The 27,579-nt window shown below is 47.7% G+C and overlaps 2 protein-coding genes across 9 annotated transcripts in view; one reads left to right on the top strand and one right to left on the bottom strand.

The window, feature by feature from the left end:
• The first annotated feature begins 22 nt into the window (after window positions 1–22).
• On the top strand, window positions 23–20,129 carry LOC132397429 (uncharacterized). Of its 3 annotated transcripts, XM_059976212.1 has the most exons (6): window positions 23–237; window positions 1,422–1,551; window positions 7,042–10,852; window positions 10,939–16,868; window positions 19,522–19,653; window positions 19,913–20,129. In XM_059976212.1, the coding sequence occupies exon 4, from the start codon at window positions 12,924–12,926 to the stop codon at window positions 13,959–13,961; it is 1,038 nt and encodes a 345-aa protein (XP_059832195.1). In that variant the 5' UTR covers window positions 23–237; window positions 1,422–1,551; window positions 7,042–10,852; window positions 10,939–12,923; the 3' UTR covers window positions 13,962–16,868; window positions 19,522–19,653; window positions 19,913–20,129. The 3 variants fall into 3 exon arrangements, with proteins under 3 accessions (XP_059832195.1, XP_059832196.1, XP_059832197.1); XM_059976213.1 differs by having other exon boundaries at window positions 1,372–1,551; window positions 7,042–16,868; XM_059976214.1 differs by having other exon boundaries at window positions 23–132; window positions 1,372–1,551; window positions 7,042–16,868.
• A 5,880-nt stretch (window positions 20,130–26,009) lies between these two features.
• The window catches only part of LOC132397426 (F-actin-monooxygenase MICAL2-like), a 301,318-nt gene continuing 299,748 nt past the window's right edge, over window positions 26,010–27,579 (bottom strand). For 4 of the 6 annotated variants that reach the window (XM_059976203.1, XM_059976205.1, XM_059976207.1 and 1 more), the window contains one exon: window positions 26,011–26,444. In XM_059976203.1, coding sequence (XP_059832186.1) covers window positions 26,260–26,444 — 185 coding nt within the window. In that variant the 3' untranslated portion in view covers window positions 26,011–26,259. Of the gene's footprint in view, window positions 26,445–27,579 lie in introns of all 6 variants that reach the window. The other 2 variants (XM_059976204.1, XM_059976208.1) reach the window with 2 other exon arrangements.

Here is a 27,579-nt window from a genome sequence, read left to right on the forward strand (position 1 = left end):
TGTTGAAAAAGGTGGCGCTCGGGAGATTCACGGAGTTCAACAGCACTAGAGCTGAAAGAAGAAGTTGGACACATTTGGGTGTTCTCTCTGGAGCGGCGGAGGCTGAGGGGAGATCTGATAGAGGCTTAAAAGGTTATGAGAGGCATATATAGATGTTCGGTGCTGTGGAAAATATACCGTCTGTCAAAACTTTTTCCCAGGGTTGAAATGTCAAATGTCAGAGGGCATGTATTTAAGGTGAGTGGGGGGGAATTTTAAAGGAAATGTGAGGGGCCTGGGAGAGGCAGATACCTTAGGGATGTACACAAATCTGATCTCTGACACTCCCCCCCCCCCCCAATTTCCTCTGATCGGCTTAAATTTATCCTGTAACCCCCCCCCCCCCACCGTATTGGCTGTTGCCTCCTTGTATGAGACATTGGAGGTGAAAGAGATGATTGGTTCTCGAGTTTGAAAGCGGGGTGGGGGGGGGGGTGGAAGCTGTTCTTCAATCCGGTCGTTCAGGCTTTCAAACCTTCCTAGCCTCTGTCAGTTCCTCTGGCAGCTCATTCCATCTACCCACCTCCCTCTGTGTGGAAAAACCTGACCTTCTGATCCCATTTAAATCTTCCCCCACTCTCCTTAAACCTGTGCCTTTGTATTTTAGACTCCTCTACCCAGGGGAAAAGACTGTCCCTCCACTGTACTACAAGATCCAGCATAAAGGGAGAGTTGCAGAGTTCTTAACAGTGTTGAAGACCAGGGGCAAGTCCTTAGCCTCCTGAAATGTCAGAGCATGTGCTGATAGGGTGGGAAAGATTTAATAAGATTGGCTTAGTTTGTCCCACGTACATGGAAACATACAGTGAAATGTGTCAACAGACAGCACAGTCCGAGGATGTGCTGGGGGCAGCCCGCACGTGTCTCCAAGCATCCGGGGCCAACGTAGCATGATGACAACCTACTGACCCTAACCCGTACATCCTTAGAAACTCTAAGAGAAGAACTACACAGAAACAGGCCCTTCAATCCATTTCATCCATGCCTAGCCATGTAGTCCCATCGACCTGCACCCGGACCATAGTCCTCCATACCCATGTACCTATGCAAACTTCTCTGAAATGTTGAAATCAAGCGCACATGCACCACTTGTGCTGGCAGCTCATTCCACACTCTCACAATTCTCTGAGTGAAGAAGTCCCCCCCCCCCAAGTTACCCTTAAACTTTTCAACTTTCACCCTTAATCCATGATCCACCCAACCTCAGTGGAAAAAGCCTGCTTGCATTTACCCTATCTATACCCCAATAATTTTGTATACCTCTATCAAATCTCCCCTCAACATTCCATGCTCCAAGAATAACGTCCTGACCTATTCACTCTTGCCTTTCAGGCCCTCCAGACTCAGTAACGTCCTCAGAAATTTTCTCTGTACTTTTCCAGCGTGGAGGGAAACCTTGTGGTCACAACGAGTACACACAAACAGCAACAGGAACCGAGCCTCTAACAAGAGAGAACTACAGATGCTGGAAATCCAGAGCAACACATGCAAAATGCTGGAGGAACGCAGCAGGTCAGGCAGCATCTGTGGAAGAAAGTACAGTCGACATTTAGGGCCGAGACTCCAACAGGACTGGAGAAAAATATGAAGAGAGAGTTAGAAGGTGGGGGGAGAGGGAGGAAGAAACACAAGATGATAGTGAAACGGGGAGGGGGAGAGTTGAAGTAAAGAGCTGGGAAGTTGATTGCTGAAAGGGATACAGGGCTGGAGAAGGGGAATCTGTTAGGAGAGGACAAAAGGCCATGGAAGAAAGAAAAGGGGGAGGAGTATCAGACATAGACGACGGGCAGGTAAGGAGATAAGGTGAGAGAGGGTAGTCTCCAACCTGAACATCGATTTCTTGAACCCCCCCCCCACCCCTTTCACCATTCCCCCTCCCATTTCCCTCTCTCACCTTTTCTCCTTATGTATGTACAACAATATAACATAGAAATACAATTGTATCAGCATGGATTGATCAGTCTGATGGCCAGGTGTCCCAGAGCCTGTTGGTCCTGGCTTTTATGCTGCGGTACCGTTCCCCGGATGGTAGCAGCTGGAACAGTTTGTGGTTGGGGTGACTCAGGTCCCCAATAATCCTTCAGGCCCTTTTTACACACCTGTCTTGTAAAAGTCCTGAATAGTGGGAAGTTCACAACTACAGATGCGCTGGGTTGTCCGCACCACTCTCCGCAGAGTCCTGCGATTGAGGGAAGTACAGTTCCCATGTGTAGGCCTCCGTTAGTCTCGATAGACCATGGATTTGCGCCTTGGGTGGCGCAAAGCCTGGGCAAGGTTGTATGGAAGATTGGCAGTTGCCCATGCTGCAAGTCTCGGTGTTGTCGCAATGTGCGGTTAAATGGTCAAGGACACACACACAGCCTCAGCCAAGGCTTGAACTAGCGACCTTCAGGTCACTAGATGAACGCCTTAACCACTTGGCCACGTGCCAACACACAGTTCCCATACCAGGCAGTGATGCATCCAGTCAGGATGCTCTCAATTGTGCCCCTTAGAAAGTTCTTAGGATTTGGGGGCCCATACCAAACTTCTTCAACCGTCTGAGGTGAAAGAGCTGCTGTTGTGCCTTTTTCACCGCACAGCTGGCGTGTACAGACCACGTGAGATCCTCAGTGATGTTTATGCCGAGGAATTTATGGCATGAACATTGAATTCTCTTAGAAAACATAGTAACATAGAAAACCTGCAGCACAATTCAGGCCCTTCAGCCCACATTAGTAAATTACCTAGGGTTACCCATAGCCCTGTATTTTACTAAGCTCCATGTACGTATCCAGGAGTCTCTTAAAAGACCCTATCGTATCCACCTCCTCCACTGCCGCTGGCAGCCCATTCCACACACTCGCCACTCTCTGTGTAAAAAACTTACCCCGACATCTCCTCTGTTTCTACTTCCAAGCACCTTAAAACTGTGCCTTCTCGTGCTAGCCACTTCAGCCCTGGGAAAAAGCCTCTGGCTATCCACACAATCAATGTCTCTCATCATCTTGGCTACCTCTATCAGGTCACCTCTCATCCTCCATCACTCCAAGGAAAGAAGGCCGAGTTCACTCAACCTGTTCTCATAAGGCATGCTCCCCAATCCAGGCAGCATCCTTCTGGTAATTTCTCCCACCTCCCCCCTTCTACTTTTCCATTCCCCATTCTGGTTCCTCGCTTGTCTCTTCTCCTCACCTGCCCATCACCTCCATTCAGTGCCCCTCCTCCTTCTCTTTCTCCCATAGTCCACTCTCTCCTAAAGAAGACCATGAAGGGAGTTATAGGCAGGCCTACAAAATGTAGCCAGGATGAGGGTTATAAGTTACAGGAGGAGCTGGAAAAGGCACATAAAAAGGGCAATGTTATGATGGTCACGGGGGATTTCAATATGCAGGTGGATTGGGAAAATCAGGTTTAAGCTGGATCGCAGGATAAGGAATTTGTAGAATGCCCACAAGGTTTTTATTTAGAGCAGCTTGTGGTTGAGCCTACTAATGAAAAGGCATTTCTGAATTGTACATTGTGTAATGAACCAGATTTGATTAGGGAGCTCAAGGTAAAGGGATACTTAGGAGGCTGTGATCATAAAATGATAGAATTCACACTACAGTTTTAGAAGGAGAACCTAAAGTCAAATATATTGGTGGAGTAAAGGGAATTACAGTGGCATGAGATTGGAGCTGGCCAAAACTGATTTGGAAAGAAACACTATCAGAGATGGCGGCAGAACACCAATGGCTGATGCTGCTGGGGGCAATTCAGGCAGCGCAGAATAGATATATCCTAAAGATGAAGTACCTGTACCCTAAGGGGAAGACAAGGCAACCGTGGAAGACAAGAGAAGTCAAAGACAGTATAAATGCAAAAGAGAGGGCTTAAAGTATAGCAAAAATTAGTAGGAAGCTAGAGAATTAGGGAGCTTTTACTATAAAAGCCATAAAGAGAGAAAAGATGAAGCTTGAAGGTAAGCAGGCCAATAATATAAAAGAGGATACAAAAAGATTTTCCAGATAAATAAAAGAGAGATGAGAGTGGAAATCGGACCACTGGGAAATGATGCAGGAGAGGTAGTAATGGGGGACAAGGAAATGGCAGATGAACTTAAGAAGTATTTTGTGTCAGTCTTCACTGTGGAAGACACTAGCAGAATGCTAGAAGTACAAGAGGGTCGGAGGCATAAGTGAGTGTAGCTGCTACGTCTAAGGAGGAGGTGCTGGGGAAGCTGAACGTTACCTGGACTAGATGGGCTACATCCAGGGTTCTGAAAGGGGTGGCTGAAGAGATCGTGGAGGCATTAGTAATGATCTTTCAGGAGTCAGTAGAATGGTTTCAGTGGGCTGAAAAATTGCAGCTGTCACTCCACCCCTTAAGAAGGGACAGAGGCAGAAGAAAGTAAATAATTGGTCATTTTGCCTAACCAGTGGCTGGGAAGGTGTTGGAATCCATTATTAAGGATTAGGTTTCCGAGTACTTGGAAACACGTGGTTAAGGTTCGAAGGTTAATTTTAATTGTCAAAGTATGCATGCACAATACAACTCTGATATTCATCTTCTCCAGGATAGCCATGAAATACAGAAAACCATGGGGGTCACTGAATCAGCTCCCCCCCCCCCCGCATGAAAAGGAAAAAGAAAAAACTTGCGACCCCCCCCACCCCCTCCCTCATACAAAAGCTAACAGATTGCCCACACGAGAAATGGCAACTGGAACATCAAGCCTCAAAGTCCCAACACCTCTCACAAATAAACAGCAACAATAGCATGAAACCCCCAAGCCCCTCTCACACACAAAACTAACAGATCGCCCACACAAAAAAACAAGAACATCAGACCTCAAATCCCCCATCCCCTCCCTCGCACAAAAATGAACATATCCCCCACCCGGAGTCCCAAACCCGCCAATCGGCAACAAGAAAGAAATCACAGGAAACTGAGGGAGAAGGAGACCAATATAAACTACAGTCTAATAATCACATAAATCTTAGAATTTCAAAAACATCCTTCCGCCAGAATCAAACTCGGTCTTTCCATGAAGAGCGAATGCGGTGCCGTGAATCTGCGGCCTTCCGAACACTGCCAACCCAGCTACCAAAACAGGTTAAAGTCAGCATGGTTTCCTTAAGGGAAAACCTTGCCTGGCGAATCTTTAAGGAAATAACAAACAGGGTAGGCAAAGGAGATTCAGGTTAGGTTGTTAATTTGCGTTTTCAGAAGGCTTTTGACAAGGTGCCTATTTAACAAGGTAAGAGACTATGATATGACAGGAAAGATACCAGTATGGATTGAAGATTAGCTAATTGGCTGGAGGCAAAGAGCGAGAATAAAGGGAGCCTTTTCTGGTTGGCTGCCAGTGACTAATGGTGTTCCGCAGAGCTCCATGTTGGGACTGCTTCTTTTCACCTATGTCAAATGATTTGGTTGGTGGAATTGACGGCTTTGTATTGCAGACGATACAAAGGTAGGTGGAGGGACAATTAGTGTTGATGAAGCAGGAAGTCTGTGGAAGGACAGACAGATTGGGAGAATGAGCAAAGAAATGGCAGATGAAATATAGTGTAGGGAAGTGTATGGTCATGGACTTTGGTAGAGGGAACAATGTTAGCATTCATTTTGTGAAGACTAGAGTATTAAAGCAAGGTTCAAAGTAAATTTATTATCAAAATACATATATGTTACCATAGTCAACTCTGATACTCATTTTCTTGTGGGCATACTCAATAAATCCAAAAACCACAACAGAGTCAATGAAAGACCACACCAACAGAGCAAACAACCACAGTGCAAAAGGCAACAAAATGTGCAATTACAAAAAGGAAGAAAAAAATGAAATTATAATATTAAAAAAGAAAGTTACTGGAAAGGTCCACACAAGATAGAATCAACCTAACAAAAGCACTGTAGACTTTATAGATGCACTAAATCAAAAACTTGGTGCATATTTACAAAGCCAGAGTAAATAGATACGTGAAATGCATCGGACGAAGCAAATTCCAAAACAATGAGAAAGGTTTATACAGGACATTGAAACTAAATTCGGCACACCAAAATGTCACGAACCCTAGTACAGAATTACCAACAAACACAGAGATAATTAGCTTTTGATCTAATATCTGGGTGAAGCATAATCAAGAAGCAGACTGGATTAGGTAGGAAAAAGAATGCACACACATGATTGAAGAAATGCTAACACCTATCTGAAGTCACAATAGATATGCTGAAAACAGTTATACAAAATACCCATGGCTGAAAAAGTGCCAGTAGGTAAGGATGAAGGCAAGTAAATTTTTACTTGAAAATCAATGCATTATCAACAATTCTCTTAAAAATCCTGAAAAAGTGCTTGAATTTTTGACAGAACAAAACACATCTCTTACCTAAAGGAGAAATCACAAATGACCCGTCCTATTACTTGTTTACAAACTACATCTAAAATCGTACCATCTAGCATCTTGCAACTAATCACCACTCATTCAGATAACCACAGTATACTCACAGAAGAGCAGAAAGGATGCCACAAGCATATGAAAGGATGTAAAGAAAACTGATAATCGATTCTGTAATTCTACATCAAGCCCAGCAGAAAAGCAGAGATCTTTCATGTTGTTATATCGACGAGCAAAAAGCATTTGACTGTCCCACACTCATGGTTAATGGAAACTCTTAATATATATATAAACTACACCCAATACTTGTGAATTCCTGCAACATCTCATGAAGTATTGCCGTACTGTAATCACCCGATCTATTAACAACCAAAAATAAACTGAGGCATTTTCTTGGACAACCCTCTAAGCCTTCTGTGGTTTTGTTCAGCTTTAAACCCACTCTGTAATTCACTGAATTGGATGTAAATAGGGTATCAAATCAGAAACAACCTAATAAATTATACTTTGACACACCTTCTATTCATGGACAATTTGAAATTATGTGCTCCTTCCTTCATCAGTAAAGCTATAGCAATTAATTCAAATAGTCCCGTCAAAGGGTCTCGGCCTGAAACATTGCCTATGTTTTTTCCCATAGATGCTGCCTGGCCTGCTGAGTTCCTCCAGCATTTTGTGTATGTTAATCAAATAGTAGAACTATTTTCAAAGATGAACTTTGGACTAGATAAGTGCAGAGCATTGAACATAAAGAGGGGTGCAATAGAGCTTACTGAATACAAGGCAGAGCAGCCGGATACAATACAACCGATGATGAACGTGAAATGTGTTAAGTATCGGGGGTATCAGCAAGCAATGGAAATAGACCACAGAGCAATAAAGGGAAAACTTTTGACAAAACTTACTTCAAGGTTTAAGAAAATCTGCCAAATGGAGCTCAATAGTAAAAATATAACAAAGGCATTGAACACTTTATGCCCATATTAACGTATTTTTTGGCATGATATCTTGATCAGAAACCGGTCTGGAAAATTTACAAAGAAAAATAAGAAATTAAATAACAAATTTTATAAAACAGCATGTACACTCAAAAACACTTAGATTAACAGTACCTAGGGCAAAGCAGGAAGAAGAATAACAGACACAAAAAATGAAACAGGATTCAGCACTCCACAAGAGCATATGCAATTCTGATAAGCAGTACGTACCACCAAATTTAAATGAAAGCTCAACCCAGGAAAATGAAGAATTTATCACTACACAAGAAAATGCTAACCAACAGAAAGAAGAGTGTGACCCTCCAGGGAAGACATCCCCATGTTCTGAGCAGACTTGATGTCGCCAAGGGAGTGGCTCAGAGTTGGAGACCTCTTCCCGGAAACAGGGGGGTTCCTTGTGTCCATACAGGACCAGGTGGCTAGCACAAAAAAAATATCAAAAATACATAATAAAGGACCAACAAATTCAAGATGCTATATACAGAAAATGCCAAGAGAAACCAGAAATAGTCCAACACATCACAGGATCCTGCAGCAGTTTAACTCATTCATCATAGATCCACAACATCCAGGCCATATTCTCTTCTCACTGCTGCAGTCAGGAAGAAGGTTCAGGAGCCTCAGGACCTACTCCACCAGGCTCAGGAACAGTTATTACCCCTCAACCATTAGGGTCTTGAACCAAACGGGATAACTTCACTCACCTCAACACTGAACTGTTCCCACAACCTATGGGCTCACTTTCAAGGACTCTCAATCTCACGTTCTCCATGTTTACTGCTTTTGTTTTCTTTCTTCTTGTATTTGCGGTTTGTTGTCTTTTGCACAACAGTTGTTTGTCCATCCCATTGGGTGCAGTTTTTCATTGATTCTATTGAGTCTCCAGTATTTACTGTAAATGCCTGCAAGAAATGAATCCCAGGGTTGTATATGGTGACATATATGTACGTTAATAATAAATTTACTTTGAACTGCCATTCCTACTCTGATTAGCACAGGATACAGGGAGCAATCCCGAGGATTCCTTCTCGCTGATACCTACATACACGGCGACAATTGGCTGTTCACCCCTCCCTTCCAGACATCCCACAGCCTCTCTGCAACACTCCTGCCCCTCACATTTGGGAGGCAACATACCAATTGGGAGTTGAGTTTGTAGTCACAGAAGATCTTATCTGAAAGTTGAGACCCAAAGGTCAAACCTGTAATCGGCAAGACTTGGGGTCAGCGAAGGGTAAAGACAAAGGTTAAAGTCAAAAGCTTGGTGAGTCCAGAGGTTAAAAATCTCAAAGGTCAGAGGCCTGATGTCAGTGAGTCTGAGAGTTTGGGGCCAAGGACTGGAGGCCGAGAAGCGACCTGTCTTGGGTCTGGAGGCCTGCCTGTGTGTGTATGCGGGTAGGAAAAGGGCTTGTTCTGCTGTTGTTTAATTCTGCTGAGAATCGTGGACATGTTATGTTGGTGCCAAAACGTCTGCAGACATTTGTGGGCTGCCCCCAGCACACCTTTGGGTGTGTTGGTTATCAACACAAACGATGCATTTTGCTGTACGTTTCGATGTCCACGTGATAAATAAATGAACCTGAATGCAGATTCCCCCTCCCACAATAGCTCTTCCTGTCTGTGTCCCGCTCTCCTGTGTAGCAGAGCCATGACCACTTCCCCGAGTGAACCCCCTCCTTCCAAGTGGTACTTCTGTTCTGGAGGGAGATGACTAGAGGGAACTCCTGCCCTCCCTCTCAGCTACGCCTCTGCCTGTTGGGCCCCCCCCCAGTCTCCATCTTGCCCTCGACCCATAAACAGCAGTGTGCCCAACTTCCTGAACGTGTTATCCGCAACATTCTCAGCACTGCAGTTGGCTCCAGGGCCATCATGTGGTCTTTCAAGACCTGCAGCCAGACACACTACCTGCACACGTAGTCATCAGCGTCTCGGGCAGCTTCCCTGAGAAACACAGAAAGATGCTGAAGGAACTCAGCAGGTCAGGCAGCATCTACGGAGAGGAATAAACAGTCAAAGTTTCAGACTGAGACCTTTCATCGGGACTGGAAAGGAAAAGGAAGAAGCCAGAATAAGAAGGTGGGGGAGGGAGAGGAGGACAAACAGGCAGGTGATAGGTGAGACCAGATGAGGAGGGAGGTGGGAGGGCGGGGGAGGAGGAATGAAGTAAGAAGCTGGGAGGTGATAGGTGGAGAAGGTAAAGGGCTAGAGAAGGATGAATCTGATAGGACAGGAGAGCGGACCACTGGAGAAAGGAAAGGAGGAGGGACACAAGAGGGAGGTGTAACAGGTGAAGAGAAGGGAAGAGATGTGGGGAGCCAGAATGGGGAATGGAAAAAGAGAGAAGGGGAGGGGTCAGTGTGGACATGGTGGAGGGTTACAAATACCTGGGGATACGAATTGACAATAAACTGGACTGGTCAAAGAACACTGAGGCTGTCTACAAGAAGGGTCAGAGCTGTCTCTATTTCCTGAGGAGACTGAGGTCCTTTAACATCTGCCGGATGATGCTGAGGATGTTCTACGAGTCTGTGGTGGCTAGTGCTATCATGTTTGCTGTTGTGTGCTGGGCCAGCAGGCTGAGGGTAGCAGACACCAGCAGAATCAACAAACTCATTCATAAGTGATATATACATAAATGATCTGGATGATGGGGTGGTAAATTGGATTAGTAAGTATGCCGATGATACTAAGGTAGGAGGTGTTGTGGATAATGAGGTGGGTTTTCAAAGCTTGCAGGGAGATTTATGCCGGTTAGAAGAATGGGCTGAACGTTGGCAGATGGAGTTTAATGCTGAGAAGTGTGAGGTTCTACATTTTGGCAGGAATAATCCAAATAGAACATACAGGGTAAATGGTAGGGCATTGAGGAATGCAGAGGAACAGAGAGATCTAGGAATAACAGTGCATAGTTCCCTGAAGGTGGAGTCTCATGTAGATAGGGTGGTGAAGAAGGCTTTTGGAACGCTGGCCTTTATAAATCAGAGCATTGAGTACAGAAGTTGGGATGTAATGTTAAAATTGTACAAGGCATTGGTAAGGCCAAATTTGGAATATTGTGTGCAGTTCTGGTCACTGAATTATAGGAAAGATATCAATAAATTAGAGAGAGTGCAGAGATGATTTACTAGGATGTTACCTGGGTTTCAACACTTAGGTTACAGAGAAAGGTTGAACAAGTTAGGTCTCTATTCATTGGAGCGTAGAAGGTTGAGGGGGGATTTGATCGAGGTATTTAAAATTTTGAGAGGGATAGATAGAGTTGACGTGAATAGGCTGTTTCCATTGAGAGTAGGGGAGATTCAAACGACATGATTTGAGAGTTGGGGGCAGAAGTTTAAGGGAAACACGAGGGGGGTATTTCTTTACTCAGAGAGTGATAGCTGTGTGGAATGAGCTTCCTGTAGAAGTAGTAGAGGCCAGTTCAGTTGTGTCATATAAGGTAAAATTGGATAGGTATATGGACAGGAAAGGAGTGGAGGGTTATGGGCTGAGTGCGGGTAGGTGGGACCAGGTGAGATTAAGAGTTCGGCACGGATTAGGAGGGCCGAGATGGCCCGTTTCCGTGCTGTGATTGTTATATGGTTATAAGGCCAGTGATGTTGTGAGGGTGGAACTGGACTCTCTGACGGTGGTGTCTGAAAAGAGGATGCTGTCCAAGTTGCATGCCATCTTGGACAATGTCTCCCATCCACTCCATAAGGCACAGGAGTACATTCAGCCAGAGACTCATTCCACCGAGATGCAACACTGAGCGTCATAGGAAGTCATTCCTGCCTGTGGCCATCAAACTTTACAACTCCTCCTTCGGAGTGTCAGACACCCTGAGCCAATAGGCTGGTCCTGGACTAATTTCCACTTGGCATAATTTACTTATTATTTTTTAATTATTTATGGTTTTATTTTGCTATATTTCTACATTATTCTTGGTTGGTGCAACTGTAATGAAACCCAGTGTCCCTCGGGATCAATAAAGTATGTCTGTCTGTCTGTCTGAGAGAGCCCACATTGCACAAGAGGAGCCTGACACAGGCTGGAGCTCATCTGTCATAACTAAAGTAATGAGGAACGAGAAAGAATCTCTCCTCACCTTGCCTTTACCTTCCGGGTTAAGATGGCGCTGGTGAAATCCAGCGACTACTTATCAGTATCAAACAAAACAAAGAATAGTTTAACTTTATCCCATATACTTAATTACTATTTGGAACCTAATCCTCTGATGGACGGTGGGAGGAAACTGGAGCACCCAGAGGAAACCCACGCAATCAGAGAGAGAACGTGCAAACTCCTTACAGGCTGTGCTGAAATTGAACTTTGAACTCTGGGACGCGCAGAGCTGCGATAGTGTTGCACTAACCATATGGGAGTTGAGGTAAGGCAAGGAGTACAGAGGACATGCAGCTGAGGACGACTGTGGCAGTGTGTAGTCAAACCCAGACAAGGGAGACCTTTGGCGTGAGATCACCAGAGCCACCTACTCACTACAGACTCGATAAGCAATCTAAGGCACACAAACCAACTAAGGGACAATTGCTTTACCAACTTCAAAATATTATCAGTTGTCAGCTTGTAGTTTCTATTGGCTTTTAACATCCCTATTGTGAATAGTGATTGACTTTGCAAGTAACGAGCTCAAACATACAGTTTACTAAATGATCAATATCTGTAACTGATTATCCGATACTCTATAAAAGAACAGCTTTCTATTCAGACGTTAGAACAATGCAGGTGACCGGGGCCACGCTGGTCTCCTTGTGCACAAGTAAAATAAAGTGTGTTTGAATCATAGAAGTGAGTGTGTTCTGGGTCTAGTAATTTGATTTTATTATCAGTGACCACAAACGCTAAGGCACCATGGCTACTGATACAACCACACATGAAGGTGGCCGTCAGCGTTATTATCTAATCAACTATTAACTAACAATTTGCGGATGTGCCTCTTTTAGGATCTCTCCAGCAAGTCCTGAGACCTAGCTCATTGGAAATCTCCCACCTCTCACTCCCAAGTCCCGGCTCCTGCTGTTCGGTGTAAAATTGCACAGAGCACACTGGGGCTCAGAGATACCTTTACAGTTTCTGTGAATGAATACACAAAGCAGTTCAGGAATCATATTGACCTCACCTGACTGACTGTGTAGCTGATATGTTGCAGTAGTTCACCATAGCCAGCTGGGTGGTGTATACTGTAAACCTTCAAGAGGTGATGCCTCAGGAAGGCAGCATCCATCCTTAAAGTCCCCATCACTCAGGACACGGCCTCTTCTCATCGAGGAGGAATTACAGGAGCCCGAAGGCACATTCTCAATATTTTAGGAACAGCTTTCTCCCCTCTACCATCAAATTTCAGAATGGAAAATGCACCCACGAACACTTCCTCAGGTTTTTTTGTTCTCTTTTTGCATTTCTTACTTAATTTAATTTTAAATTGATATTTTTTATTGCATATCAGACCACATCAAACTGCATTGCAGCCACGCATAGAAGAACTAATGCACTTAAATGGAAATTTCTACAAAAAGCAGTGGATATGGGCCAGTCCATCACATCTACATGGAATGTTGTTGCAGGAAAGCAGCATCCATCATCAGGGCCCCCCACCACCCAGGCCGAGCTCTCTTCTCACTGCTGTAATCAGAGACCCCCACCACCCAGGCCGAGCTCTCTTCTCATTGCTGTAATCAGGGACCCCACCACCCAGGCCGAGCTCTCTTCTCACTGCTGTCATCAGGGACCCCCACCACCCAGGCCGAGCTCTCTTCTCACTGCTGTAATCAGAGACCCCCACCACCCAGGCCGAGCTCTCTTCCCACTGCTGTCATCAGGGACCCCCACCACCCAGGTCATGCTCCCTTCTCACTGCTGTCATCAGAGACCCCACCACCCAGGCCGAGCTCTCTTCCCACTGCTGTCATCAGGGACCCCCACCACCCAGGCCGAGCTCCCTTCTCACTGCTGTAATCAGGGACCCACACCACCCAGGCCGAGCTCCCTTCTCACTGCTGTCATCAGGGACCCCACCACCCAGGCCGAGCTCTCTTCTCACTGCTGTCATCAGGGACCCCACCACACAGGCCATGCTCTCTTCTCACTGCTGTCATCAGGGACCCCCACCACCCAGGCCGAGCTCCCTTCTCACTGCTGTAATCAGGGACCCACACCACCCAGGCCGAGCTCCCTTCTCACTGCTGTCATCAGGGACCCCACCATCCAGGCCATGCTCTCTTCTCACTGCTGTCATCAGGGACCCCCACCACCCAGGCCATGCTCTCTTCTTACTGCTGTCATCAGGGACCCCCACCACCCAGGCCGAGCTCTCTTCTCACTGCTGTCATCAGGGACCCCCACCACCCAGGCCGAGCTCTCTTCTCACTGCTGTAATCAGGGCCCCCCACCACCCAGGCCGAGCTCTCTTCTCACTGCTGTCATCAGGGACCCCACCACCCAGGCCATGCTCTCTTCTCACTGCTGTCATCAGGGACCCTCACCACCCAGGCCGAGCTCCCTTCTCACTGCTGTAATCAGGGACCCCCACCACACAGGCCGAGCTCTCTTCTCACTGCTGTAATCAGGGACCCTCACCACCCAGGCCGAGCTCTCTTCTCACTGCTGTCATCAGGGACCCCCAACACCCAGGCCATGCTCTCTTCTCACTGCTGTCATCAGGGACCCCACCACCCAGGCCGAGCTCCCTTCTCATTGCTGTAATCAGGGACCCCCACCACCCAGGCCGAGCTCCCTTCTCACTGCTGTAATCAGGGACCCCCACCACCCAGGCCGAGCTCCCTTCTCACTGCTGTAATCAGGGACCCCCACCACCCAGGCCGAGCTCCCTTCTCACTGCTGTCATCAGGGACCCCACCACCCAGGCCATGCTCCCTTCTCACTGCTGTCATCAGGGACCCCCACCACCCAGGCCGAGCTCTCTTCTCACTGCTGTCATCAGGGACCCCCACCACCCAGGCCGAGCTCTCTTCTCACTGCTGTAATCAGGGACCCCACCACCCAGGCCGAGCTCTCTTCTCACTGCTGTCATCAGGGACCCCCACCACCCAGGCCGAGCTCTCCTCTCACTGCTGTCATCAGAGACCCCCACCACCCAGGCCGAGCTCTCTTCTCACTGCTGTCATCAGAGACCCCCACCACCCAGGCCGAGCTCTCTTCTCACTGCTGTCATCAGAGACCCCCACCACCCAGGCCGAGCTCTCTTCTCACTGCTGTAATCAGGGACCCCCACCACCCAGGCCATGCTCCCTTCTCATTGCTGTAATCAGGACCCCACCACCCAGGTCATGCTCCCTTCTCACTGCTGTCATCAGAGACCCCCACCACCCAGGCCGAGCTCTCTTCTCACTGCTGTAATCAGGGACCCTCACCACCCAGGCAGAGCTCTCTTCTCACTGCTGTCATCAGGGACCCTCACCACCCAGGCAGAGCTCTCTTCTCACTGCTGTCATCAGGGACCCTCACCACCCAGGCAGAGCTCTCTTCTCACTGCTGTCATCAGGGACCCTCACCACCCAGGCCGAGCTCTCTTCTCACTGCTGTCATCAGGGACCCCCACCACCCAGGCCGAGCTCTCTTCTCACTGCTGTCATCAGGGACCCTCACCACCCAGGCCGAGCTCTCTTCTCACTGCTGTAATCAGGGACCCCCACCACCCAGGCCATGCTCTCTTCTCACTGCTGTCATCAGGGACCCCACCACCCAGGCCGAGCTCTCTTCTCACTGCTGTCATCAGGGACCCCACCACCCAGGCCGAGCTCTCTTCTCACTGCTGTAATCAGGGACCCCCACCACCCAGGCCATGCTCTCTTCTCACTGCTGTCATCAGGGACCCCACCACCCAGGCCGAGCTCTCTTCTCACTGCTGTAATCAGGACCCCACCACCCAGGCCGAGCTCTCTTCTCACTGCTGTCATCAGGGACCCCACCACCCAGGCCGAGCTCCCTTCTCATTGCTGTAATCAGGGACCCCCACCACCCAGGCCGAGCTCTCTTCTCACTGCTGTAATCAGGACCCCACCACCCAGGCCGAGCTCTCTTCTCACTGCTGTCATCAGGGACCCCACCACCCAGGCCGAGCTCCCTTCTCACTGCTGTAATCAGGGACCCCCACCACCCAGGCCATGCTCTCTTCTCACTGCTGTCATCAGGGACCCCACCACCCAGGCCGAGCTCCCTTCTCATTGCTGTAATCAGGGACCCCCACCACCCAGGCCGAGCTCCCTTCTCACTGCTGTAATCAGGGACCCCCACCACCCAGGCCGAGCTCCCTTCTCACTGCTGTAATCAGGGACCCCCACCACCCAGGCCGAGCTCCCTTCTCACTGCTGTAATCAGGGACCCCCACCACCCAGGCCGAGCTCCCTTCTCACTGCTGTCATCAGGGACCCCACCACCCAGGCCGAGCTCTCTTCTCACTGCTGTAATCAGGGACCCCCACCACCCAGGCCGAGCTCCCTTCTCACTGCTGTCATCAGGGACCCCACCACCCAGGCCGAGCTCTCTTCTCACTGCTGTAATCAGGGTCCCCACCACCCAGGCCGAGCTCTCTTCTCACTGCTGTAATCAGGGACCCCACCACCCATGCCGAGCTCTCTTCTCACTGCTGTAATCAGGGACCCCCACCACCCAGGCCGAGCTCTCTTCTCACTGCTGTAATCAGGGACCCCACCACCCAGGCCGAGCTCCCTTCTCACTGCTGTAATCAGGGACCCCACCACCCAGGCCGAGCTCTCTTCTCACTGCTGTAATCAGGGACCCCACCACCCAGGCCATGCTCCCTTCTCACTGCTGTAATCAGGACCCCCACCACCCAGGCCGAGCTCTCTTCTCACTGCTGTCATCAGGGACCCCACCACCCAGGCCGAGCTCTCTTCTCACTGCTGTCATCAGGGACCCCACCACCCAGGCCATGCTCCCTTCTCGCTGCTGTCAACAGGACCCCACCACCCAGGCCGAGCTCTCTTCTCACTGCTGTAATCAGGGACCCCACCACCCAGGCCGAGCTCTCTTCTCACTGCTGTAATCAGGGACCCCACCACCCAGGCCATGCTCCCTTCTCACTGCTGTCATCAGGAAGGAGGTACAGGAGCTTCAGGACTCACACTCTAGGTTTAGAAACACTTATTACCACCAGCCCAGCTGGTAGCTGCGTACAACACTCCCACAGTCAACATCTTCTGGATGGACCATGAAATCATATATTTCACTTCTTTTATGCCTTTTACATTTGTGTTTCATCTTGAATGTAAGTCTGGAACTGTTAGAGCCTGTGAATTACAGTTTGGAGGTAGTTTGTGTGTTCCAGCACTCTGCAGTCTCCAGAGAATTCTGGGAGGCAAACATCATGGTGAGAAGGCTGCGGGACAGGGCGCAAGCTGATCTTCGACTCCATTCCACTGGTTAAAGCTTCCATTCCTCACCAATTGAAGCAACAAGGGAGATAGAAATATTGAGGCGAATGCAGAAGGTGAGCACCGGCTGACTGCCTTTTGATCACTGGTGGGATCACTCTGCTACGGAGAGGGGAGACTGCCTTTTGATCGCTGGTGGGATTTCTCTGCTACGGAGAGGGGAGACTGCATTTTGATCACTGGTGGGATCACTCTGCTACGGAGAGGGGAGACTGCCTTTTGATCACTGGTGGGATCACTCTGCTACAGAGAGGGGAGACTGCATTTTGATCACTGGTGGGATCACTCTGCTACGGAGAAGGGAGACTGCCTTTTGATCACTGGTGGGATCACTCTGCTACGGAGAGGGGAGACTGCCTTTTGATCACTGGTGGGATCACTCTGCTACAGAGAGGGGAGGCTGCCTTTTGATCACTGGTGGGATCGCTCTGCTAATGGAGAGGGGAGACTGCCTTGTGATCACTGGTGGGATTTCTCTGCTATGGAGAGGGGAGACTGCCTTGTGATCACTGGTGGGATTTCTCTGCTATGGAGAGGGGAGGCTGCCTTTTGATCACTGGTGGGATCGCTCTGCTAATGGAGAGGGGAGACTGCCTTGTGATCACTGGTGGGATTTCTCTGCTATGGAGAGGGGAGGCTGCCTTTTGATCACTGGTGGGATCGCTCTGCTATGGAGAGGGGAGACTGCCTTTTGATCGCTGGTGGGATCGCTCTGCTACGGAGAGGGGAGACTGCATTTTGATCACTGGTGGGATCACTCTGCTACGGAGAGGGGAGACTGCATTTTGATCACTGGTGGGATCACTCTGCTACGGAGAGGGGAGACTGCATTTTGATCACTGGTGGGATCACTCTGCTACGGAGAGGGGAGACTGCATTTTGATCACTGGTGGGATCACTCTGCTACGGAGAGGGGAGACTGCCTTTTGATCACTGGTGGGATTTCTCTGCTATGGAGAGGGGAGACTGCCTTTTGATCACTGGTGGGATCACTCTGCTATGGAGAGGGGAGACTGCCTTTTGATCACTGGTGGGATCACTCTGCTATGGAGAGGGGAGACTGCCTTGTGATCGCTGGTGGGTTCACTCTGCTATGGAGAGGGGAGACTGCCTTTTGATCGCTGGTGGGTTCACTCTGCTATGGAGAGGGGAGACTGCCTTGTGATCACTGGTGGGATTTCTCTGCTATGGAGAGGGGAGACTGCCTTGTGATCACTGGTGGGATCGCTCTGCTACGGAGAGGGGAGACTGCATTTTGATCACTGGTGGGATCGCTCTGCTACGGAGAGGGGAGACTGCATTTTGATCACTGGTGGGATCGCTCTGCTATGCAGAGGGGAGACTGCATTTTGATCACTGGTGGGATTTCTCTGCTGTGGAGAGGGGAGACTACCTTTTGATCACTGGTGGGATCGCTCTGCTATGGAGAGGGGAGACTGCCTTTTGATCACTGGTGGGATCACGCTGCTACGGAGAGGGGAGACTGCCGTTTGATCACTGGTGGGATCACTCTGCTATGGAGAGGGGAGACTACCTTGTGATCACTGGTGGGATCGCTCTGCTACGGAGAGGGGAGACTGCCTTTTGATCACTGGTGGGATCGCTCTGCTATGGAGAGGGGACACTGCATTTTGATCACTGGTGGGATCACTCTGCTATGGAGAGGGGAGACTGCATTTTGATCACTGGTGGGATTTCTCTGCTGTGGAGAGGGGAGACTGCCTTGTGATCACTGGTGGGATCGCTCTGCTGTGGAGAGGGGAGACTGCCTTGTGATCACTGGTGGGATCGCTCTGCTGTGGAGAGGGGAGACTGCCTTGTGATCACTGGTGGGATCGCTCTGCTGTGGAGAGGGGACACTGCCTTGTGATCACTGGTGGGATTTCTCTGCTGTGGAGAGGGGAGACTGCCTTGTGATCACTGGTGGGATCGTTCTGCTATGGAGAGGGGAGACTGCCTTGTGATCACTGGTGGGATTTCTCTGCTATGGAGAGGGGAGACTGCCTTGTGATCACTGGTGAGATTTCTCTGCTATGGAGAGGGGAGACTGCCTTGTGATCACTGGTGGGATCGTTCTGCTATGGAGAGGGGAGACTGCCTTGTGATCACTGGTGGGATCGCTCTGCTGTGGAGAGGGGAGACTGCCTTGTGATCACTGGTGGGATCGCTCTGCTAATGGGAGAGGGGAGGGGGGAGAGGGGAGAGGGGAGGGGGGAGAGGGGAGAGGGGAGAGGGGAGAGGGGAGGGGGGAGAGGGGAGAGGGGAGAGGGGAGAGGGGAGGGGGGAGAGGGGAGAGGGGAGAGGGGAGAGGGGAGAGGGGAGAGGGGAGAGGGGAGAGGGGAGAGGGGAGGGGGGAGAGGGGAGAGGGGAGAGGGGAGAGTGGAGAGGGGAGGGGGGAGAGGGGAGAGGGGAGAGGGGAGAGGGGAGAGGGGAGAGGGGAGAGGGGAGAGGGGAGAGGGGAGGGGGGAGAGGGGAGAGGGGAGAGGGGAGAGGGGAGAGGGGAGAGGGGAGGGGGGAGAGGGGAGAGGGGAGAGGGGAGAGGGGAGGGGGGAGAGGGGAGAGGGGAGAGGGGAGAGGGGAGGGGGGAGAGGGGAGAGGGGAGAGGGGAGAGGGGAGAGGGGAGGGCAGCATTCTAATTTCCACTTATTTTTGCTCTATTCACTTGCACCATCATTGAACTGTTCACACAACCTGTGGTCTCATTTTCAGAGCAACTTACTCAGAATGCTGGAGGAACTCAGCAGATCAGGCAGCATTAATGGAAATGAACAAGTGTCTACAATTTGGGCCGAAAGCCTGCTCAGTACTGGAAAGGAAGGGTGAAAATGCCAAAATAAAAAGGTGAGGGTGAGGAAGGAGACTAGCTGGAAGGTGATAAAGCGAGGTGGGTGGGAAAGGTCAAAGGGCTGGAGAGGAAGGAATCTGATAGGAGAGGAGAATGGATGACGGGAGAAAGGGGAAGAGGAGAGGACCCGGGGGAGGTGAGGAGAAGAGGTAAGAGGCCATTGTGGGGAAAAGAAGAAGACTCTTTTTCACATGTTCTCAATACTTATTGCTTACTTATATATTATCATTTCTTTTTCTCTTTTTCTACTTGCAGTGTGTCATCTTTTGCTGACTGGTTGTCTGCTCTGTTGGGGTGGTCTTTCATTAATTCTCTTGAGGTTACTGGATTTATTGAGCATGCCCACAAGAAAATCATTCTCAAGGTTGTATTTGGTGACATATCTGTACTTTGATAATAAACTTACTTTGAACTTTGAACTGATTTATGGTTTTTAGCAAAATTACCATGTATTGCAATGTGCAACTGCTGCAAAACGAGTTTCATGCCATGCGTCAGTGATAATAAACCTGATTCTGATTCTGAACCTCTGATAATCCAGCTCTCTCAGGACTGGCATATGTTCTGACCGAGTGGGTGTTACTCTGATTAGTATGCCAGCGCACTCTAACCTCACTTTTTTCAGATGTTACCCAGTAGAATAATAAATTTCCCAGAGTCTAAGATGTTTAGATGAGTGTTCAAGATTCAAGATTGTTTAATGTCATTTCCTGTACACCGGTGTGAAGGAGGATGAAAGAATTGTTACTCTGGTTCCGATATAGCACAAAAAAAACACGAAAGAGAAAGAACACAATAATAATAAAAGAAAAAAAGTGTAAAAACATAAGAACATATACACACACACAAACAGATTGATTGTGTGTCCATAAGTGAAACTAGGCTGTACTAAGGTGACTGACAGGAAATGATGAAGTAGTGGTGTTTGGGGGTGTGGAGGGGTGGGTTAGTGGGTGGAGTTGTTGATCAGCCTCACTGCTTGGGGAAAGTAACTGTTTTTGAGTCTGGTGGTCCTGGTGTGGATGCTATGTAGCCTCCTCCCTGATGGGAGTGGGACCAACAGTCCATGAGCAGGGTGGGTGGGATCCTTCATAATGTTACTGGCTCTATCTGGCACCTTTCTTGTAATTGAAAACAAAGTCCCGGTACATATCAAAGGAATGGGGGGGGTCCCAGTACATATGAAAGGAATGGAGGGGGGAAGGAAGCAGATGCAGTCATGCAGTCAGGGGAGTTCAGCAAGCAGAACCTCGCTGAGGTACAGAGGATCCTGAATGCCTATACATCAGAATTTCCAAATATTCAGGTTAAAGTTGATCGGAATTTCACTGGAAATTAATTGATCAATTACTTTATTATGTACACAGAGAGTCATAGAGCATCACAGTGTTACAGCACAAATACAGATCCTTTGTTATTCTGCCTAGTCCCATCACCCTTCACCCGGACTATAGCCAGCATACCCCTCCCATCCACGTACTTATCCAAACTTTGCTTAAACATGAAATTAACCACACATCCACCACTTGTTCCACACTCTCACCACCCTCTGAATGAAAACATTCTCCCTCAGCTTCCCCGAAACATTTCACCTCTCACTCTTTACCTATGACTTCCAGTTGTATTCTTAACCAATCTCAGTGGAAAAAGCCTGCCCTATCTAAAATTAGTTTTATTCAGTATACCTCAGTGTATCTGACAATAATAAACCAATTTACCAAATTAAACATGGCAAAATTCAGCAGCCTCCCCTCCACCATCAATTCTTTGAATGATCCACAGACCTATGAACTCTAAATTGTGTATTATTTATTTATTTACAAGGATGTTGCCGGGATTGGGGAGCATGCTTTATGAAAACAGGTTGAGTGAACTCGGCCATTTCTCCTTGGAGTGATGGAGGATGAGAGGTGACCTGATGGAGGTGTACAAGATGATGAGAGGCATTGATCGTGTGGATAGTCGGAGGCTTTTTCCCTGGGCTGAAATGGTTGCCACAAGAGGACACAGGTTTAAGGTGCTGGGGAGTAGGTACAGAGGAGAAGTCAGGGGTAAGTTTTTTACTCAGAGTGGTGAGTGCATGCAATGGCCTGCCTGTGATGGTAGTGGAGGTGGATTCGATAGGGTCTTTTAAGAGACTTTTGGATAGGTACATGGAGCTTAGAAATATAGAGGGCTATGGGTAAACCTAGAAATTTCTAAGGTAGGGACATGTTCAGCACAACTTTGTGGGCTGAAGGGCCTGTATTGTGCTGTGGGTTTTCTATGTTTCTATTTTTGTAAGTTAGAGTAATTTTATGTATCGCACTGTACTGCTGCCATCAAGCAACACATTTCACAATATTCACGTCTGTGATAATAAATCTGATTCGGATTTGAACTTACCTGACAGCAGCTTCAATGAATTCTCAGAACTCAGCTCATCATCACATCTCCCCTTTAATGGGACTTGTTTTTCCTTCTCGTAATCACAGAAACCTTATTCTTTACTGATTACCACACATTAATCACCGGTGGCTTAGTTACTAAACCCGGCAGAACTGTTTCAACTGACAGAAGGGGCAAAGGTGGGTTACTGGCACCTTAAAACCAGTCACTTCAGGCAGGTGGGGCTTGTCAGCCGTGGTCGGCAGCTCATCAAGGAGAAGGCAAACTCTGATCTCAAACCTCCGCTGCCTTGCTTCTGTACCCACTCATCAGGAAGGCTTCAGGAGCAAGGGTAAAAAGACCCTGATGAGAGTTGTATACAGACCCCGAGACAGTAGTAAGGATGTGGTCTACAAATTACAAAGGGAGATAGAAAATGTATGTCAAAAGGACAATGTTACAATAGTCCTGGGGATTTTGATATGCCAGAGGAGGAATTTCTAATATGATCAAATTCAGTATAATCAAATTCACCCTGAAATCTGAGAAGGAGAAGCTAAAGACAGAAGTGTCAGTATTACGGTGGAGTAAAGGGAGTTACAGAGGCACGAGAGAGGAGTTGGCCAGAATCGATTGGAAAAGAACACTGGCAGGAATTACGGCAGAGCAGCAATGGCTGGAATTTCTGGAAAGAATTCAGAAGGCACAGGATATATACATCCCAAAGAGGAAGAAACATTCTAAAGGAAAGGATGAGACAGCTGTGGCTAACAAGAGAAGTCAAAACCAACATAAAAACCAAAGAGTGGTAAAAATTAGTGGAAGTGGGAAGCTTTTAAAAACCACCAGAAGGCAACAAAAAAAATCATTAAGAAGGTAAAGATGGAATACAAAAGTAAGCTAGCTAATAATATTAAAGAGGATACCAAAAGTTTCTTCAGATACATGAAGTGTAAAAGAGAGGTGAGTGTGGATATCAGACTCCTGGAAAATGATGCTAGAGAGATAGTAATGGGGAAAAATGAAATGGCAGAAGAATGAATAAGTATTTTGCCTCAGACACTAGCTGTGTGGTGGAAGTTCCAGGTGTCAGGGAGGCATGAAGTGAGTGAAGTTACCGTAACTAGAGAGAAGGATCTTGGGAAACTGAAAGGTCTGAAGGTAGATAAGTCACCTGGACAAGATGGTGTACACCCAGGGTTCCGAAAGAGGTGGCTGAAGAGATTGTAGAGGCATTAGAAATTATCTTTCAAGAATCACTAGATTCTGGAATGGTTCTGGAAGACTGGGACATTGCAAAGGTCACTCCATTCTTCAAGAACGGAGAGAGGCAGAAGAAAGGAAACTATAGGCTAATTAGTCTGACCTCAGTGGTTGGGAAAATCTTGGAGTCGATTATTAAGGATGAGGTCTCAGGGTACTTGGAGGCATGAGATAAAATAGGCCGTAGTCAGCATGAAAATCTTGCCTGATAAATCTGTTGGAAATGTTTGAAGAAATAACAAGCAGGATAGACAAAGGAGAATTGTTTGAGGTTGTGTATTTAGATTTTCAGAAGGTCTTCGACAAGCTGCCACACGAGACGGCCTAACAAGCTACATGGTATTACAGGAAAGATTCTAGCATGGAGAAAGCAGTGACTGATTGGCTGGAGGCAAAGAATGAAAATAAAGGGGCCTTTTCTGGCTGGCTGCCAGTGACTACTGGAGTTCCACAGGGGTCTGTGTTGGGACTATAAGGACGTAAGAAATAGGAGCAGGAGTAGGCCATCTGGCCCATCGAGCCTGCTCCGCCATTCAATAAGATCATGGCTGATCTGGCCATGGACTCATCTCCATCTACCTGCCTTTTCCCCATGAACCTCAATTCCCCAACTACGCAGAAATCTATCCAATATTGTCTTAAATATATCTACTGAGGTAGCCTCCACTGCTTCATTGGGCAGAGAATTCCACAGATTCACCACCCTTTGGGAAAAGCAGCTCCTCCCGTGGAAGGGTAGGGTTCAATTGACACACATTACAGGCTGGAGAAACTTAGCACGTCAGGCAGTACACAGCCAATATTTCAGGCTCAGGGGAAAATTGCTCTTAAAGATGTTAAAAGTCTACATAATGTTGTAGGCCGAAGGGTCTTTACTGTGCTGTAATGTTCTGTGTTCTAAATGACAACCCCCCCCACCGTGAGGAAAGAGTTAAATTTGATTCTCCTTGGTACCGTACTGTGCCAAGTCTTAGGCACATGTATATTGCTCAGGAGCCTAAGACCTTTACACAGTACTTAGTAATTTTATGTATTGCATTGAACTGCTGCCACAAAAAAAAACAAATTTCATGAGATATGTGAGTGATGATAAACCTGATTCTGGTATGGGTCTCTATTGTGAACTTACTGAGAATGGGAAGGGGGCAGGGAGAGGGGAAGCACAGCTGGGAAAAGGGGAAGGGAGTGGGGAGGGAGCAGGAAGCTCCAGAGAGGCATTCTGTAATGATCAATAAACCAGTTGCTTCGAATCAAACCACCTTGGCTGGGTGTGTCTGCACCTGCACCAACCCCACCCCTAACACTCTTCTCTGCCATCTGTCCCACACCCCTCCCACGGCACTCCACCCTCACCATTCCAACATCCTTTGCTCCCGCCAGATTTACGAACTCACTCTCTGCTCCATGTTGACAAATACAGTCCTGGGCAAAAGTCTCAGGCACCCTGGCAATATACATGTGCACAATACTGTAATTCTAAAACGTGTACGACAAAATGGTGTTAGTCTGGGATGTCAGAATGTTTTGAGAAAGTACCAGTGTACAGCCATGCTTTGAGAATTTGGTCTAGCAGCAGCTTTGAGAGTAGATAATTGAGAAGAATATGTTTGTCTGGAAACATAATTAGAATAAAAGGTCATGCAAGATATAAAAAGGGACGATTTCTTCATGCAAGTGGAAATTCTCCCTTAGGCTTGCATCACAACTTGTGCAAAGAACTGAAGATAGAGACAAAGACATCGAGTTTATAATCCTGCTCAGGCTCTCAGGACTTCTGCTGATTTCTTAAATTTAAACAACCTCCGTCAAAAGATTATTGGCAGGTCAGCATTTCTGAACTTTGCTCCTAAACTGTGGAATTCAATACCTGAAACTATAGGGGATGCAAACTCAGTCGACACTTTTAAACACCAGCTCAAAACCGATTTATTTAACTTTGCTTTTAACTAACATCTTTTTGTCTTTTATTTTCATGTTTGCACTTTGAATTATATCATCTGAATGAAAAGTACTCAATTAATAAATTATTATAGAGAGAGGGAGAAGAGGGGAAGAGAGGGAGAAGAGGGGAAGGGAGGGAGAAGAGGGGAAGGGAGGGAGAAGAGGGGAAGGGAGGGAGAGAGGGGGAATGGGAGAGTGGGAAAGGCAGGGGGAAGAGAGGGGAACGTGAAACAGAGGGGTGGAAGACAGGGAGGAGAAGGGAGAGGGAGAGGAGGGATAGGGAGGGGAGAGGGAGAAGGGGAGTGGGGGAGTGCAGGAGGGAGAGGAAGGAGGGAAGAGGGAATAGAGATTGCAAAAGCTTTTGGGCATCTGCGGCTCCCTCTGGAGTACACTGTGTGTAGTAGCTGACTAACTAGTTGATAATTATTATTTTATCTTTCACTACTTCATTAACCATTTTCTTTCTTTCAGTATTTTATTCTTTATACAACTCTAAGAAAGTTGTATAACTTCATAAGGAATAAGGTTTCTTTGGGTGGCACAGTAGTGGCAATCGCCATTTGGGGTTCCATTCCTGCTGCTGTCTGTACGGAGTTTGTTTGTTCTCCCTGTGACTGTGTGGGCTCCCTCCGGATGCTCTGGTTTCCTCCCGCAGTCTGTACGGGTTACTGTGGGCATGCTGTGATGGCACCAGCAATGTGAGCTGCCCCCAGAAACCCTCCCTGATTAGATTTGACAGAAACAACACATTACACTGCATGTTTTGATGTGCATGTGACAAATAAAGATGATCTTTATTTTAAAGATTGCTCCAGTGTAATCCTCGCTGATTTGATTTGATGCTTCGATGTACATGTGACAGATAAATCTCATCTTTACAAACTCCTTAATGTGCAGCATAGCCTCCTTTGGGTGCCTCTTTCTGCTGATCCAGGAAAGAACAAGGACTGGACATGGAAGTATTTGCATCCACAAGTGCTGCTGCTGCCAGAAGCCCCCGTCCATGAAGCTTCGGTCAGGACAGGTGTGACTCAGGACCAGTTGAACCTGTACCCTTTGGCTAACATCCAGCTCTCCAGGTCCTGGTTCTCCTCCTCCTCCTGCCGCTGTTGCTCTTTCAGCAGCGCCACTAACTTGTCTCTCTGTTCCACCACCTCCAGCATTTCACTTCGCATCTGCTCTTCCTCAGACATTTCTTTTTCCGTTTTCTGCTGCTCTGTTTGGGGAAATATAACAGGGTGAATAAACTTCTCAGACCAGGAAAGAATGCAGACAATAACTTAAATACTCCTGTAGTACTGGTTTGGTGTTGTGGACCGAGGATAGACCAGGGAGTAAGTTTTGTTCCCGCTCTCCGAAGCGCTGATGGATGTAACCAGAAGACCCAGGAACACTGCTGGGCTCGTCGTATCACAGGGCATAGCAGCAAACTCAAAAGGCCGTGTCTCCTGGACTGGTGGTACCATAGTTTCTGTGTCTGTGACAAGTTTAGATTCTTGGTCAGTTAGTAACATGATAACTGGAGGTCACAAATGTACTGGCTCTGTTACACTCCGATCCACACTGATACAAATATACTGGCTCTGTTACACTCTGATCCACACTGATACAAACGTACTGGCTCTGTTACACTCTGATCCACACTGATACAAATGTACAGGCTCTGTTACACTCTGATCCACACTGATACAAATGTACAGGCTCTGTTACACTCTGATCCACACTGATACAAACGTACTGGCTCTGTTACACTCCGATCCACACTGATACAAATGTACAGGCTCTGTTACACTCTGATCCACACTGATACAAATATACTGGCTCTGTTACATTCTGATCCACACTGATACAAATATACAGGCTCTGTTACATTCTGATCCACACTGATACAAATGTACTGGCTCTGTTATACTCTGATCCACACTGATACAAACGTACTGGCTCTGTTACACTCCGATCCACACTGATACAAATGTACAGGCTCTGTTACACTCCGATCCACACTGATACAAATGTACAGGCTCTGTTACACTCTGATCCACACTGATACAAATGTACAGGCTCTGTTACACTCTGATCCACACTGATACAAATGTACAGGCTCTGTTACACTCTGATCCACACTGATACAAATGTACAGGCTCTGTTACATTCTGATCCACACTGATACAAACGTACAGGCTCTGTTACACTCTGATCCACACTGATACAAATGTACAGGCTCTGTTACATTCTGATCCACACTGATACAAACATACTGGCTCTGTTACACTCTGATCCACACTGATACAAACATACTGGCTCTGTTACACTCTGATCCACACTGATACAAACATACTGGCTCTGTTACA

This window comes from Hypanus sabinus, chromosome 7, assembly GCF_030144855.1.
Source record: "Hypanus sabinus isolate sHypSab1 chromosome 7, sHypSab1.hap1, whole genome shotgun sequence".
NCBI classification, from domain to species: Eukaryota; Metazoa; Chordata; class Chondrichthyes; order Myliobatiformes; family Dasyatidae; genus Hypanus; species Hypanus sabinus.